General features: G+C 40.5%; 1 protein-coding gene and 1 pseudogene across 1 annotated transcript in view; one reads left to right on the top strand and one right to left on the bottom strand.

The window, feature by feature from the left end:
- The window catches only part of TRPM3 (transient receptor potential cation channel subfamily M member 3), a 248298-nt gene that overhangs the window by 25358 nt on the left and 205367 nt on the right, over positions 1-17573 (top strand). Inside the window, exon 5 of the mRNA XM_089912633.1 lies at positions 10366-10440. Within this exon, the coding sequence (XP_089768759.1) occupies positions 10366-10440 (75 nt within the window). The remainder of the gene's footprint in view (positions 1-10365; positions 10441-17573) is intronic.
- LOC115803830 (transcription and mRNA export factor ENY2 pseudogene) lies at positions 8457-9094 on the bottom strand (annotated as a pseudogene).

The following is a 17573-nucleotide window of genomic DNA, read 5'->3' as shown; positions in this document are numbered from 1 at the left end:
CATACTATAAAGTGAAATCTATGTCAGACTAAATCTAGTCTAAGAGACTCTGTCCCCATGGTAGTCATTATAGATACACCCATTCTGCAGTACTAATGAATGGGGATGTCTGAGTAGGTTTAGATTTTTGTAACCATTGCTTTTGCCACTGTCAGGGTTTTCTTGAAAGAGAATTTGATGCTCTGCATTTTCTTTGCCCCAGAGTAACAACTGACATTTGAGCATAGCCTCATCTAATGAAGCCACAAAGAATACTTTCCCTAAAGCAGTAGATTAAAATCTGCTTGGCAGTTCTAAGCAAACAAGTAGCGGAAATGATCACAGAATTCATAAAACACAATCAAATTTGGTATTTGAGGATATTGCTATTTAGAATTCTCTGGGAAAAAAGAACAGATGTTTTGTTATGCAGTCCCTCAGCCAGTACACCAATTTATATATGACTGTGTGCTTACTCACACAAACTAACAAAAAATAATAACGATAATAATGTCACCCAGTAGCGCCGAATGTCATCCCTGATAAGTTATGCTTTATCATGGGAACAGATGTTTCTGATTTCCACTAAGTTGTTTGGTATAGGGGTCCCATGAACAGGCTAATCCATAGAGTGATAAAGTCTTATGGGTTCCAGGACATTTTATTTTAAAAAGATCATCTTTGTGATGTGACACTCATCAATTTACAGCATTTTGTTTCAGTGAAATTTCCATAATCAGAAAAAATACTCATGACTGTATCCTTGTTCCATTACCACCATTTTTTGGTGATAATTCTTAAACATGGCTGTGGTAGTTTTCAACTAAGGTGACACTGCGTCCCGTAGGAGGTATTTTAAAATATCAGAGGGGTTTGGTTGATGCAATTTCTGGTGCTCCCAAATGACACAGAGGAGGAGGGAATGTTAATATTCTACCTTGTGCAGGACGGTTTCATATGAAGAATTGCCTGGACCAAATGCCAATCCATCCCTTAGGAAACACTACCCTGTATGTTTCCTTGAGTTTTGTTTTTCTTTTTTTTTTCCCCCAAATCTTTCCAATAGCCCACACCTGATGTGGCAGGGCCACACACTTCCAAGATACTCTGTCCTAGTCTAAAGACGTAGAAGAAGCGGCAATCGTGAGCCAGCAGTGAGATTTAAAATATTGAACAACCTGTGAAGACTTTAGTGTCCTCAATCCACATCATAGGCTGGATGTCAGCCCTGACATGTCCTTCAGATCCTAACATCCCTTGCTGTTGGGAAGTTCTCCCTTATATCCAACTTCATTTGTTCTGAATCAGTTCTCTTCTGGGTGAGGACCAAAGTCATCGTCTGTGTTAGAGCTCTCAGCTTATTTGAAAACTGTAAATGGACTTGAATTGACCTTTCTGCCGTAATGGCTGTAAGGAAGCTGTTTTTCATTTGAAGAGACACACTGACCTGCTTAACAGGCAGAACTGACTCAAGAAGTAAATCAGAATTTCCATTTCAGCAGCACCTGCTCTTAGCACCACTGCTTTGTATGTTTCAGGCTCAGTGACTCCAGAAATGTGCTCAATGCTGGGGGCTCTACTGTCAGAGTCCTTGATGTTCAGAGAAATCCTACAGTCCACCGTTATTAGCTGATTTGGGGGTAGAAACAGAAGCCCAGAAATGTGGTTGCTTTACCTGCAGGCCCCTGGAGAGCCTACTAACTAGAATTCATTGCCAAGGGAATATTTTAATAAACCAAGGTTCTAGGAGAATAAAGCGTTTGAATACAAAGAGACCTCTAATTTTTAATCTATATATTACTGAGAATTATGTTGGAAATAAGGGAGCAGGGCAGTAATATAAATCTTGAGTGAATGAATAAATTCATGATGTAAAATGCCATAAAGCAGTGCTTTTTAAAAATTCACATTTCATTTCTAGTATATGTCTCTCATTTCCCTGGACTGTAATAGACCCCTTATACGTATTAGTATTTTTCTCTTGTTAAATTATGAAGCCAACTTACCCTGGAAATTTGACATAGATTATCTAAAGAATACTACTGACATCCTTACTATTAAATCCTTACTATTTACCAACCTCTCTGACACCAAAACTAGAGTTAATGTCATGCATAGTAAGTGCTCAATAAAGAGTTGCTGATTTGGCATGAAACAAATTTTAGTGATTTTGACCCAGTCATATTATTATAAGAAATGTGTGAATTTACAATTTCAAAAAAATTCCAAAAATATTTTAGCAACAGCAGCATTATTGAAATAAGCAGGTAGCTTCCTGGGAGGCTATTTTAAAGGATTGTAGTCATTTATATATAAATAAATAATTTGTATCATAAATACTACATAAATTGTTTATTTTTATTCTTATTATGACTGTTAAGTAAGTCTTATTTCTTTGTATTTATACCAAATACAGAGAGATGAAGCCTGAGTGTCAACAATAGCACAGAGAGGGAGGCATATGACAAAGGGAAGGTCTAAGGTATGAGTCACATCAGAGTTTCCTTGGAAAGTTTTCCATTTTGGAGTAAGTTGGATAGCCATACGGTAAGAGGTTAGAGTTGGCATGGAACCGTCGGGTCCCTTGCCCACTTTTGACATTGCAGACCTAGCGGGACACTTTTCCCACTGAGCCTTGTTACAGCTCAGGACCATTTTGCATTCATTAAGACACAGGTTCTGCTGCTGTAACAATGACTCAAAACAATGGATGCCTCAATGAGACAGGAGTTTATTCCTTATGCATGTGTTATTCTGAACATGAGTCTAGGCCTTTTGTGGTAGCCTCACAATGTTGAGGACTCAGATTTCTTCTTTCTTTTGCTCTGCACATCCCTGTTTTCATGGTCTGCGGGAACTCACTGTCACATCTACATTCTGCTCAGAAGGAATCAGGAAAAAGTCATAACCTGTTCCCTTAAAGGCACAATGAGGAAGTCATATACAGGATTTTGGCTTACATCCTATGTGCCAATATTTGGTCACATATTTACACCTAGCAAAAGGGGGATTCAAAAATGTAGTCTTTATCCTGGGCATACAGCTAAAATTCTATCACTATGAAGGAGGAAAATAGATATTAGGGTACAGCCAGCACTTTTTGCCACACCTTTCCAGCATAGCATTACAGATGGTTATTAAGAATTGGCTGGAGTTGGCACATGAGGTAAAACATACCTGCCATTCATAAATAAGGTACACCTACATGTTCTAGTGTGTTCATTGAGTAGCTTTGTCCATAAATGACTCCTGTAGCATATGCTTCATATCATGCCCTTTCACTCTTCACGTGTGTGTTTCTTAGTGATATGTAGCTGAAGAGTCTTCCACTGGTTCTGGAAATTGTAATTTCCCCTTGAAATGGGATTGAGACTAGCTGTCTAAAATTATATACATTACTTTAGGCCATCCTGGTTTAGTTAACTTTTTAGGTTAACTCAAACAGATCCTCCTAGCCTCAAAGTAATTGCATAGGCTCTACTATGCATAATTTCTACACATTCCATAATGGATCCATAGCCACATATTTTCTTGCACATCATTTGTAACCTTTAAATGCCTAAATATTAAAAATAAATAGAAGAGATTCAGTTCCGTGTTTCTGTGACATTGTACTTAATATTAATTTTTCAAAGATAAATCCTAGGAAATAATTCTCATGTGACCTACACAGGACTGTACTCTTGGTAACAGGCAGGAGAATGGAGATTGCTCGCCTCTCAAATCCTTCCTGAGGGGGAAAGGTTGTAACTGGACCTTGGCCCAGTTGGGGAAAAAGGACGAGAAACCCATCTTAGGGAGTAAAAGCAGCAGCGCATCCTCCGACTCTGTTGAGGAAACGTTTGAGGAGACCTGGAAAGCAGATGCATTTGTGAGGGATTTAAAGCTGTTTTATACCAGTTATCCAGTTTGACATTCCTACATTTTATAACCCCTAAGTGATAAGTAATAATTTGGCAAGATACAGCTGAAAGGCTCTTGAAACCTTCTGAATGCCTATAAATATATAATCAAGAGTATTTCCTGACACTGACAGTTATAAAAAGATTAATTAGTAGAACTTCTCTTAACAAATGGTGAGCTGGGTCACCTTGTTTTAGAGACTGAGATACATGTGTATTACTGATCCAACCCTAGTTAGTTTTTCTTTTGATTTTAGCTTGTGTTCCTCAGTAAAACCAAAAAGATAGAGCTAAAAGCAGTTGGGGTTTCTTTTCTATCTTAAGTGAATAAAGCCTACGAGGATCTATTGCCGTACAGATTTAATGAAACCACAGGCCGGCACTTTAAAAATAAACCTTGCCTTTCCTCTCTGGGTATTCTTTGAATAGAACAGTTTCTTGGCCTTGTTTCTGCCTTGCCTATACCTTTTTCCCTCATCTTTTTATAGTACCAAACTCAGAGGTATTGTGACTTTTCCATTCAGACAAACTAAGTTTCTGTAGAAAATAGATTCAATGTTTAGAAACCCCATTAGAAAATAGTATAAATAAATTCAAAGAACAATTGGGAAAGCAAAGAAAATATTTGCAACCATGACAAAGAGCTTATTTACATAATAAGCAAAGGGCATCTACAAATCCTAAAGGAGAATCCTGTAAGAAAATGGGCAAAGTATATCAACAGGAAAATCTTGGGGAAGAAAATACAAATGCTCAACTTCACTCAAAATTAAAGAAATGGGGCTTCCCTGGTGGCGCAGTGGTTGAGAGTCCGCCTGCCAATGCAGGGGACATGGGTTTGTGCCCCGGTCCGGGAAGATCCCACATGCCGCGGAGCGGCTAGGTCCGTGAGTCATGGCCGCTGAGCCTGCGCATCTGGAGCATGTGCTCCGCAACGGGAGAGGCCACAACAGTGAGAGGCCCGCGTACCGCAAAAAAAAAAAAAAAATTAAAGAAATGAAAGCTAAGACAACAATGAAATTTTTTTAGCCTATCAAATTGACAAAAAACAGAGTTTAAAAATATCTGGTGTCAATAAGTGTGTATGGAAATCTGTACGGGAGGGTGTGCAAATATGGGCAACCTTATCTGGAAGATAATTTGGCTACCCCTATTAAATTTTAAATGCACATACCTTTTGGCCCTGTAATTTTACTTCTAGGGATTTATTTTATGCATATTTATTGCCATATTGTTTATGGTAATAAAAACGGAAATAATTCAAAGATTCACCAATAAGTGACTAATTAAATTATATGTAGACATACAGTGAAAGACTGTGAAGTTATTATAAATAATGCAATAGCTCTGTTTGGGCTCCTATTGAAAGATACCCAATGGTAGTTTTTATGTCCTTTTTTTAAGTTAAAGCCTATTGTACAACAGTAGAACTGTGTGTTTATGATCACATTTATGTTTTTTTAAATTATGTGTGTTTGTGTATATATGCTTACAAAATATCTTAAAGGACACAGATGAACAATTATAGCTTCTAGAGAATGAGACTTGAGGTAAGGGAAGTAAGATGAGAACTGACATTTTCCACTAAATACCTTTTAAAAACCTCTCAGTGTTGTTTTTTGACAATGACCAAATATAGCTTTTATAAAAGGAAGGAAGGAAGGGAAGGAGGGAGGGAGAGAGAAAAGGAGGGATGGAGAGAGGGAGGGAGGAGGAAGGATGGATGAAGGAAGAAAACTTTTTGGACGTAGTCAGCCTATCCATGTTCAGTACTTTCTTCCCACAAGTGTATGTTTATCATTCTTGACCAGCTGTGTTTGACACACCTTGATTTCTCTTGCTCACTGAGTCTGCTGGCAATTCTTTGCTTCATCTAAGACAAAAGGAAAGAGTCAAGTCAGGAAACCTAATGGAAGAGGCTGGTTAAAGACATGCCATGGAGAATAATATTCTCAAATCATATAAAGGATGTGTATAAACCAATAAGACAACATAACAGGTTTGAATCTTATATTTGATAGTGGCTGGAATCAGAGCCAAAATTATGTTCCCTGTTTGGAGTTGGTAAATGACAAAATAGCCTAAATTTATTCCCAATCCTTAGCCATAACCAGGTAGCCTAGTATAATGGGGCTCCTGAAAAATGCCCTACTTCTATACCTCTACCATGAGCACAATTCAGTAGAGCTAAATTGTTCATTTTCCTTTTATTAGGCTCTTGGGCACCCCAAAGTCCAGCTCCCCTCTCCCTGGATCCTACTCCCTGTGATGGAGTAGGCTCACACACAGCTCATTCAACAGCCATTTCATGTTGAGTATTGTCTGTGATACTCACACTGGAAAAAATGGCTCCCACTATATTCTTGACTCCATTGTACTCTTTAGATGCTCTGTATGGAGGCAAAATACATGTCAGAAGTTCGTCAGCTTTTCAAAATATGGCAAGAACGAGAACTCAAAATATCTGTCATCTAAAATAAGTAGTGATCGCTCCCTCTGTTATTTTCCCCTTGATAGTTCTTCTGTTACTCCACCAGTATTTGCTTGTGTGCCTACAATATATAAAGCACTATAGAGGTGGCAAGATAAATAAGACATAATTGTGCACTTGAAGAACTTAGAGTTTTACAAATAAGTTAGCAATAACTAGCTATTGAGTGCTATTCTAAAACTTTACAAGGAATAACTGATTCAATCCTTACAACGACCTTATGAAGTGAGTACCATTATTATTCCCATTGGCCAAAAAGAAAACTGAGGCACAAAGGAGGTCAAGTAATAGCCCCCAAGGTCAGACTGCTAAAAAGTGGCAGACCCAAGAAGTCTGCCTGCGTCCATGCCTCAACTGTTGTGCTCCACGGGCTCTCAGTATGCAAAGGGCTGCATTAAACAGCAACAAGTGTCAAATGCCCTTGAATGATACGAAATACAACAGGAATTCAGACAGAAAGCATTTCTGGATGGAATGTTCATGGGGGCGGTGTAGTCAAGGTATTCTCAGGAAGATTTTGACAGATGGAATGTGGGCAATGGATTGCAAGCCATGCGGGTGGAAGCTTTCAACATTTAGAAAGGTAGTGCACAGCATGTGGTCTAATTACATTTATTTTACTTTCATTAAATTGTTTTTCCTATCTTCATAAGCAAAATTTCAGCTGCAAATATAAATAAGGTCTATATGCGAACTAGGCTTAGTTTGTTTTTTTAGGAAACGCGATCATCAAAATCATAAGGATAAGATATAGATGTTTCATTGTTTCCCTTTTATTGACCCTCCTTAATAGAATGATGTAAAGGTAGAATATAGTGTAATATGATAAATGGAACATTATTGTGTATACATAGATATAGATATATAGATGGGGCAGAAGCAGAGCTATTCATACTCATGGGATTCTATATATCCATAACTATATATTATCATTGGTATTTTATATATATATATATATATATTTCACCTAGTTCATTGCCTTCATTTTCCAGATAGGAAAGCCCACTTGGAAAAGGTCAATCAAGTGTCCTACCTAAATTCATACAGTGAATTAACTGGCACAGCTTTTACCTGAACTCAAGACTCCAAACTCCTAACTGCTACTCTTTGCTCAGCATTGTCATTACCTTAGTTTGGGAGGTACTTCTCTTATTCTGTTTAACAGAGCACCAGGGGAACTCAAATAGGAAAAGGTTCTCCAGGCACCTGAGCAAGGAATAAAAGCAGGGCACTTAGGATATCAACGTATTTGATGCAAAATCCTTAGCCCTTTTTTCTCCAGTTTTTCCCCTTGAGACCATTTCTCCACTGCGTCTTGAAGGGTAAGCAAGGAAGTATCAAGAGAATTGGAATCACAATCAACAGACACTGGATGTTCAGACATTTCCATTTTTAGCCATGCAACAAATTGGCAAAAATCTGGTTGATCTGCACTAAAATGTCATTTAACTTTTGTTCATTAGGACTTGGTAACTGTGGGGGGAAAGAAAGAAACTAAAAATACCAGTGTGCTGTTCAGTCTGCAAGAAAGACACAGCTAAGCCAATTTTGTGCTTGGTTCCTTAAACAAGCGCTTTTGTGGTAAATTTCCAGGAGGGTTTGTGTCATCAGCTCTTTGAGGTTTTGCTCCTAATATTTAACAAGCTGTCTAATTGTTGCACAAAGTGGTGGAGTGGCCTGGGGAGGTGTGTGCTCCCAAACTGAATTTATGTTCTCAGGAAGGTGCTAATTAGTAACATTCTGGAAAATGTACAGTAGTTACTCTTGGCTTGTTACTTTTTTTTTTTTTTTAATTCATGAGATATTTATTAAAATAACACATTTAGGGAAAAAAATCAATACAATTGTATGCATCATTACTGAAAACTGTATACCATCATACAAAAAAGGATTTTATTTTGGGAAATCGATTTCTAATTGATGGCAACCCGCTGCGTTGGGTCTTCGTTGCTGCGTGCAGGCTTTCTCTAGTTGTGGCAAGTGGGGGCTACACTTCATTGTGATGCGCGGGCTTCTCATTGCGGTGGCCTCTCCCACTGCAGAGCACGGGCTCTAGGCACACAGGCTCAGCAGTTATGGCGCATGGGCCTAGCTGCTCCGCGGCATACAGGATCTTCCCTGACCAGGGATCGAACCCGTGTCCCCTGCGTTGGCAGGCGGATTCCCAACCACTGTGCCACCAGGGAAGTCTGGCAAGTTTTACTTTCAGAAATAAAACCACAAAACAACACAATCTAATTCAATCTTAAAGGCTGGCATGCTGAGCAAGGAATGTTCTTATTCTTTGTAGGAGCTCCTTCTTTACACTGTCAGGTACCAGGGCTCTGCCTTTGGGTGTGATTTCAGCCACCAAGTCATCAACAGTAATGTGTTCTAGTCCTTTTTCTTTAATTACCTCTTTACAGTGTGCCTTCAACTGATCCTTCCAGCCACATTCAGTTAATTTAGCTCTCAGCCACTCTTTGAGGCATTCTCTTTCTCCAGTTTCTATCAACTTTTGGTTAATTGCTTCTCTCATCTGTGCATCTTTGTTCATCTTGCTAGCCACCATCACCGTGGGCAAGGGCTGTCCCTTCGCAGTGACGAAATGACCCTTGCGCTGACGACCATTACCTACCACACTCTTTGGCCGCCAGGACCTAGACCCTCCTTGGCTTGTTATTTTGCAAACTATTGATAATCCAGAAGAAACAACCCTTATATTTTGTGCTTCAAGTGATATTGCTTTGTGTTTTCCCCAATGAGTACATTCTTATGAAGAGGCAGCCCTGCCAAGTTATGGGCACTGAGGAAATTACCAAGTGATGTTTTATGAAAAATGGGGTGAGACACTACTATGCCTCTCACCAACCAGCTATCCCCTGCCCAACCAACAACCAACAACTACCACCCCAAGCTGTGGCTGCTCTAGAAGTCTGGCTTGATTCTAGGACACTAGGGCTAGAAGACCTAACTCAAGGATCTGGGCCCCTCTGTAAATGCTATTTTAGGGAAGGAGCAAAAAGGGGCAGAGGCAGATTCTCCTGAGGCCTAGATTTGAAATGAGATCCTGCCTGAGTCATCTAGCCTAAAACTAGCTTGTTAGTAAGTTAACAACTCCAGAGACATTATTTACCATTAAATTTCTCTCCCAGTTTGGGATAGAATAGCCAGAATTGGTAGGAAACCTGTTATAATGAAATGTCTTTGACGCCTTTTTTTTGGAAGATAGATAGAAAGGTAGGTAGGTAGGTAGATAGATAGATAGATAGATAGATAGACAGATAGATAGAAAGAGGTATATGATAGAGATAATATGTGACAGATAGATATAGATATATATATGGTTCTATCTATCTATCTAATTAGTCATTTTCTTGGCCCATGAGAGAAGAGAGGGAAATGTGGGGATCTCTTCAGTAAATAACATGAGCTATGTTGAGTGACACATTGGCATTGGTTTCAATTCCCTTTTAAAAAGAAAAGTACATTAGCCTCTGAAAAAGTACTTCTTTTAGGTCAGAAGTAGCTAATTACCTGAGAATAAGACATGTATCTCTAGAAATCAGAAAAAAAAATGTTTTTAAAGGGAGGGAGGGAGGAATCCAGTATTTATTCAGCCTTGGAAGGCATAATTATTGTTATAATTAGTATAACAAAAACAAACATTTCTTGAGGATTTACTAAGTGCCAAGCATTGTTACAAGCACTTAACATGGATTAACTCATTTAACCCCTTAACCACTACAACAGTTATCTAGGCTGAAACAGAATAATGAAGGCTATGTCCTCCAGCAAAGGGAATGTTGATTTTAAGGACCCGTTTATCTGAGGGAGCCCTGAGACAAGGCATAGTTGGTACAGAGTGCTGTTTGATGCTTTGCATAGGTCTGAATATGCAGTTGGGTTGCCATCACATGTGTAAATTTATAAATTGGGAGATTGGTCTGCTTTAATAAAATGTGAATCCAACCATTGGGTTGTAGAAATTTCAAAGATTTTATTTTTTGACAGGATGCCTGCCGTTTTTCTCTCTTGATTCCCGCTTGTTTTATTCATTTTGGGGTAGTTGCCAATTAGACCCAATTGGTAAGTATAATTAATGGATAACATGAATTTCCTCTTAAACCCCAACCAAGAAAATTAACCATAGAAATAATCATTTCCTTTACAAATTCCTAACCCTATCCCTCCCTGTGACTGCTGTTTATCTCTTCTAAGACATCCAACCACACCAGAGATTAATTACTCCCTATTATTTATCATCTTAATAATGCCACATAAGACAGAGAAGAGAGAAATGAGCGTTTATTGAGGTCCAAGTATATTCCAGGCACTGTGCTAGCATTTTCATATATACTGTCTCTTTGAATAGTCACAAAAACCCTTCAAAGTAGGAATTATTATCTTCCTTCTTTATAGTAGATGAAATGGCATCTCAGAGTAGTTAAGCCCTTGTTTTATATCCAGTTAGTGGTACAGACAGGTACAAACCTAGGCTGATAAGATTCCAAAACCCTTGCTCTTTTCACCCCACATAAGGAAGCATTATTTCATTCAAAAAGACACTCCGCTAAAATTTTGTTACCTTGGAGGGTTTGGGGGTCATTATTTCATTCAACAACTATTTGAACACAAACTCTGTGTCAGACACGGGTTGAGTATTGGTTCAGCTGGGAATAATCTTCAGCAGAACTTTGGGTGGAGGACAGTGGTTAGTGGCAAGATGGTAGAGGAATTCACAGGAACAAGAGGAGGAAGTAGGACAGGGTGGTGGCATGGGCGGTAGGGGTGAAGACAAACAGAGGAGCTCCTGATCGTGTGCCCATGGCTACAGTCTTTCTTCATGTGACTCGTGGACTTCCCTTTGTCATCCTATGCCTGAGAATATATGAAGGAGGCTGGGAAGGCAAAGGGACGTTCAATTGTCATCACTGGCATCTTTTTGATCATTGCACCATCATCCAATGCATTGGGGTAACCATGACATGAAGTTTTCCATCATTGAGCTCATAACTGTTCCATGAGATAAATAACAACTCTGTAAGTTAAAGGTCATAGCAGAGCTTCATCCAGGAGCCCTGGAAGTAAGAAACAGTGAATTTATATTCTCAGAGACTGACAGCCCTGGATTCAAATCAAGTGACCTGAAAAGGATGTTAAACTTCCTCTGGGCAGGTTACATGTATATCAGGAACATCTCATTGTCTTCCTTGGATGCTGTAACATGTTCAGCCTAATCATTCAGACTTTTTACTACTGGTAGAATCAACCAATCAAGTAGAAGACCATCCAAAATACAAATATCAAATTCATGATCGTTAACTTTGGACTGTGATAACTTGCCATTTTCCAGATGCTCTCAACTGAATGTGTTGTTTGAAGTTTTTCTGCCTTTTAAAGAATTTTCCCTTCAAAGGATAGGTTGTGTGAAGAAGACAGTTACAGTTTAAACATCTGCCCTCTCTTCATTTTATAAAGTGGCGTGACAGAAGTTGGCTGTGACACTGAACTGTTTGCCACGCTTGTTAATGAAAAGTCACCTTGTCAATCAAGAAGATAACGGAGTCAAAAGAATAATGTTGAAGGAGTAGAACAAATTTAATGAAACCTGTTTCTTGGTATTTGCCTGTCTTGTTTATCTGACTTATTTTCCAATTCAAGCTAGGAGCTCTCTCTTTTTTAGGAAGGAACCCCATTCCACATTGGAACTCTCTGTTCAGGGACTGGGACAGTTCCTGTAAGCAAATGAGTCTGAAACAGGTAACTGTCCACCATTCTGATAAGACTTAGGTTCTTTTACACGTAGGGAAGAATGCTGAGATCTCCTTTCAGATTAGAAAGATTTGGGTTGCAAATGTTTGACTGGCATTTTGGTCTCAGTTGCTGGTCAGAACTAATAGGTCCTTCTGATGGCAACTTTCTTGGTGGGACTCAGTCTCTTCCTTGTTTCACTAACTGGAAGACCTTCCATATCTTCTCATTTGTTGTTTATCTAGCTTTACTGTCCTTCCTAATGCCTGTGGACCTTATGTCCCACCCATTCCAAGCTACTTGCAGTTTCTCTTAAAGGACATGCCCTGTTCGATGTGTTTTTGTCCCATTTTGACATTTGCTGAAATTCCAACCTCTCCCAACTCTACTTATTGGCAAAAACCTACACTCTTAAGTCTCAGCTTGAAAATCTTCTTTTTTCTGAAATACTACCAGAAACCATACACACACACACACACACACACACACGATCCTCTTAGGCTCAGTTATTCACCACATAACCCCCGTTCCCACAGCACTCTGTATAAACCTGTGTTGTAGCATTGCCTCTTTGGTAGAGCGGTTGTCTGCCTGCACCTTCTCCCTCATCACCTGTAGATTGTGAGCTCCATGTGAGCAGAGCCTGAGGCATACTCACTTTTGTCATCCTGAAAATCTAGCACAATGCCTGGCACATGCAGGTAGGTAGGTGCTCAATAAATTTTTATTGTAAACATCAATATTTGGTTTTCTGGCCTTATTTTTAACTCTCGTTTCCAGCCTGATATAAAAATGTAATAGAAGAGTTTAGAAACTAAAAGTTATATAGAAAGGACACATAATAAAACAATAATACATAGATTCAGGGAGGATAAATAAATAGGAACATGTACAGGCAAAGACCATCATGCATACTTCCAACTGTCATGGGCATAAAAACGTTTATTCTGGAAATTTGACTGCATTTCTGTTGACTTGTGCTTGTTATCAAATCATTTCTATCTTGTGGATTTAGAGAGTCTAGGATATACATTTTTGTAGCAGCCAATGCCATCATGGCTTCATTATTTCCATTTACACAGAAAAAGAAATAAGTATTGATTTTTCTGCACTTATCTAAAGTGTAAGTGCCCATGGCTGCTTTTCAGTCTACATTAGAATCAGCCATTCAGTAGAAATGCATAGCTAACTTTAGAAAGTTAGACAAACATAAAATAGATGGGAAAACTTGTGCTGACTGAGTACTTTTCTGCCATAATCAACAATTTTACAGTAGGATATATTTGGAGACGATAAGGTATCTCATTCTCTAGGGGTCTTTTAAAAAAGCAGGCTGAGATTTTAATTCACTGGAGATGTGTCAGGCCAGGGCAATTGTCATAGGGCCCTTCAAAGCCCCTTCCCAGGATTTAAAATAATTTGCCCATCCTTTGAAAATACTGTTTGGATCATTTCAAGCCATTTAAACTAGTGGAAGTAAGCCTATATTTCATATAGGCTAGGAAAATGACTAGAAGTAGTGCTCCCAAAATGTCAGTAATAAAGTTGTCATAAGTTTTAACAGAATAAAAATCTTTTAACTTGAACCCTCAGCTTAAGATCATTAAGCCCTGAGAAATAGGAGAAAAATAGAGATGTTATGCCCTAATACTGGCCAAATAAGCATGCAGCTTTTTTTTTTTTTTTTTTTTTTTGGCATCCATCACTGAAGCAACAAGCACCCTTACCCTTACTGAACAGGCTGTCCCTGTTCTGCAAGGAGGCCAGATTTCACAAGCCTCACAGAGTCCCACATGCCTGCAACCCTGCAGGCAAACACTCAAGTCCTAAATCCCAGGCAGAGGAATCAACAGTTCTTGTTGGCTAATGAGCCTTGACGTCTCTGGGTCCACATGGGGTTCTGTGGGCAATTCCTGGTAGAATGAGGCAGGGTGGAAAAACAGGTGCACCTTTGCTAAAACAAAGGGCTGAGGATTGAAGAGTCAGCTTTCCTGGTCATCAGAAAGATCTGAGCTGAACCTTTCCTCATTAGCAGCATTTCGTCCACCCAAAGGGAGAACACAGGAAGTGCATATTGACTCTGATTCACGTCAGAATTTATTATGAAATCATGGTGGAGTTTGGGGAGAAGTGGAAAGTTCATTACACCCTGTATTTCCATTTTTCTGTCCTGTTTTCTTGGTTTGAGTGGAGCAGGGTTTGTTTTATTCCATTGATTTATTTATTTCCATTATTCAAGTAATAAGAACCGTTGTTATGAGTATGAATTATTGTTCATAAACTTAGGTATGTAGGAAATGTCACATAGTAACAATTTTCCTTAATTCAAATAAATCCAATTCCAAGCCCCCTTTCCATCTAGTTTTGGTAAATTCAATCTTTATCTATTAGGTCTCTCCCACCCACTCCCTCTCCCTCTCTCTCTCTCTCTCTCTTTCTTTCTCCCTTCCTCCCCCTCTCCCTCCCTCTCTCTGTCATTCTTCTCCTCTCCCTCTTCCTCTCCTCTCTCCCCATATTCCTCTCTCCTCTCCCCTTGTCCTCTCCCCTTCTCTCCCCTCCCCTCCTCCCTCCTTCGCTCCCTCCCTCCCCCCTCTCTTCCTCTCTCTCTCTTTCTCTCTCCCCCCCCTTCCTCTCCTCTCCTCCCACCTCTCTCCCTCTTTCCTCTCCTCTCTTCTCTCCCCACCCCACTGTCCTCTCTCCCTACCCGCCTCTCTCACGCTTATGGTGTACCTGGAAAACTGAATAAGAGCCTTTTAACCTCCCTCAGCCAAGGTGACCACTGATAAAAACAACTGCCCAAGCCTGCTTGGTCCCTCCAGGGTGGAAAGCTCTGGTGCTGCCTGGCCGAGTAAAGCCAGCAGTATCTACTGCAGCTGGCATCCCCGTGGCCAGGGCTCCACAGCCCCGACTCAGCACCCCAAAGGCACTTCACAGCAGCCCCCTCAGACCAGATGCCTGTGCTAATCCCACCCTTAAGGAGCTTACATTTGAGTGGAAAGAGACAGAGAACAAACAAGTAAAATACATAGTGTATTGCATAGTGATAAGTGCTGGTGAGAGAGAAAAAGCAAAGAAGGCAGAAAGGCAAGTGCAGGGAAGGGGCTGCAATTTTCAGTAGAGTAGGGGGAGGACTCCCTGAAGAGGGGACATCTGAGTAAAGACTTGGAGGAAATGAGGGAGCAAGTTGTGTGATGTTTTGGAGGAGACCATTTCCAGCAGAGGAAACAACATTAAAAAGGCGCTGAGGTGGGAATGTGGGCAGCATGTTTGAGGAGCATCAGGAGGCCTGTGTGACCACGTGGACGGAAGAGTAGGAGAGGAGTGCGGAGGAGGCCAGAGAGGAAACAAGGGCCAGGGCCAGGCAGGACTGTAAGGCCTCTGACTTTCACATTCACTCTGTGGGAGGTGGGAGCTTGTGGAGTTCTGAGCAAAGGAATGAGTGGTCTTGTATGTTTCAATAGACTCGCTGTGCCTGCTGAGTTGAGAGTCGTCCAGATTGGGAGCAGGAATGAAAACAGAGATGCCAGTCAAGAGAAAATGGCACTAATCCAGGCAAAAGCTGATGGTAACTAGACTAGGGGTGGTAGCAGTTGAGGAGGTGAGAAGTAGTCAAATTTGAACTATGATATGAAGGTAGACCAGGCAAGATTTACCATCAAATTGGATATGGGGTATGGTTCCAGATTTTGGAGGCTGATCAGTAGAAGAATGGAGTTTCCATTTTCCAGTCTGGAGAAGACTGTGGGGATGGGGATGGCAGGGATGGGACAATGTCAGGAGCTTAGCTTTGGACATGTCAGATTTGAGAGGCCTCAGAGCACGCGTGGAGACGTCGAGAGGGGCACGGTTATGTGAGACTGAAGTTCGGTGGAGATATTTGGCCTCGAATTATAAACATGGAAGTTGTCTGTGTGTCGACAGTATATGAAACCATGTGAGTGGATGAGATCACCAAGGTAGTGTATGAGGAGAGGACAGGACAGGAGAGAACCAAGAACTGAGCTTCGAGACAGTCCTTCTATCAGAGGAGAGACCAGCAAAGGAGATAAAGAAGGAGCAGCTAGTGAAGTGAGAGGGAAACCAGAGGAGAGTGCTCTCCGGAAGCCAAGCAAAGAACATATTTCCAAGAGGAAGGAGTGGCCAACTGTGTCAAATGCTGTTGACAGGACAAGTAAGGAGAGACCCGGGAACTGACCATCAGGGATGTTGAGAGTCTTTTCTGCCTGTCCCAGGAGTTGGATAATTTCCTCCCCATCTCATCCGCTTCAACCTCTCCCCATCAAATACACTTGTCTTTCTCCTCCTCCTCTTCAGGGCATCAGCGAGCTTAGTTCTTTAACAAAAACCATCATGAGAGCTTATCTTCAGGCCACCAGCGTAAACCTCCTGTGAGAAAAGACAGCCCAGTGGGCCTTTTGGAAATAAGGAGAAGAAAAAACAAATTTAAAATGAAATATGAATTAACTGATAATCAATGATCCCGCTACACAGGAAGATATTATTGACTTTTAGGCAAAGTACCAAGTAGAGAGTAAATTAAGTATACATAATTTCCAGCAGTGCAGTGAAACCCCTGTTGAATTAGGATGAAGTGGTGAGCCATTGGTTTTTAAACGGTTGTAGGTGTTGAATTGCAAGAAGAGTGCATATCTTCCGGTGCGGGCAATAGTCAACCAATCACATGCAGCTAAAACAGGTGTCAGTGCTTGGCTGACACAGGTTTCCAGCTTGGTTGGTTTCTCATTGATCATAGGCATACTTGGGCTCAACATACTAACAGATGTTGCAATATATGAATCATATTTATCACGTTAGTTAAGACTCAAAGGTTGGCAAATTATGGCCTGTGGGCCAAATCCAGTGCATTATTTGTCTTTGTAAATAAAGCTTTATTGGAATATAGCCGTGTCCACGCTCCATCTTTCATGCACCGTCTCTGGCTGCTTTCATGCTACAGTGGCAGAGTTGAGAACTTGCAGCAGAGATCATCTAGCCTGCAAAGCTGAAGATATTTACTGTCTGGCCTCTTACAGAAAATGTTTGCTGACTCCTAGTCAGACTTCAATAGACTATGAGAAGTATAACAGGGACATTTCAGTCCTACTCCATGGGCTTTCATCTTAATTTATTCCAGGGGGCACATCTTAGATTTCACTTCTTTTCACAGGTGCAAAGTCTCCACTCCCTACAGCTTTATGCTAGGGTTGGTTCTCGGAGTGTGGTCCGTGGACCAGCAACAATAGCATCATCCGGGAACTTGTTAGAAATGCACATTCTCAAGTCCCATTCTAGACCTACTGATCAGAAGCTCTGAGGGTGGGGGCCCAGCAGTGTGTATTTTAGCTGATCCTCCAGGTGATTCTGGAGGATGCTAGGCTTGAGAGCCATCCCACTAGAGCACACACTGGTAAGAAGAGCTGAGAACTGGAAATGGGCATTTCCACACACCTCTTCTTGTGATAATTTTC

This window comes from Delphinapterus leucas, chromosome 6 (assembly GCF_059928025.1).
Source record: "Delphinapterus leucas isolate spDelLeu-1000000601 "Yukka" chromosome 6, BTC_Dleu_Yukka2, whole genome shotgun sequence".
Lineage (NCBI taxonomy): Eukaryota > Metazoa > Chordata > Mammalia > Artiodactyla > Monodontidae > Delphinapterus > Delphinapterus leucas.
Note: the sequence above shows the minus strand (reverse complement) of the source record. Positions and strands in the feature narration are given on the sequence as shown.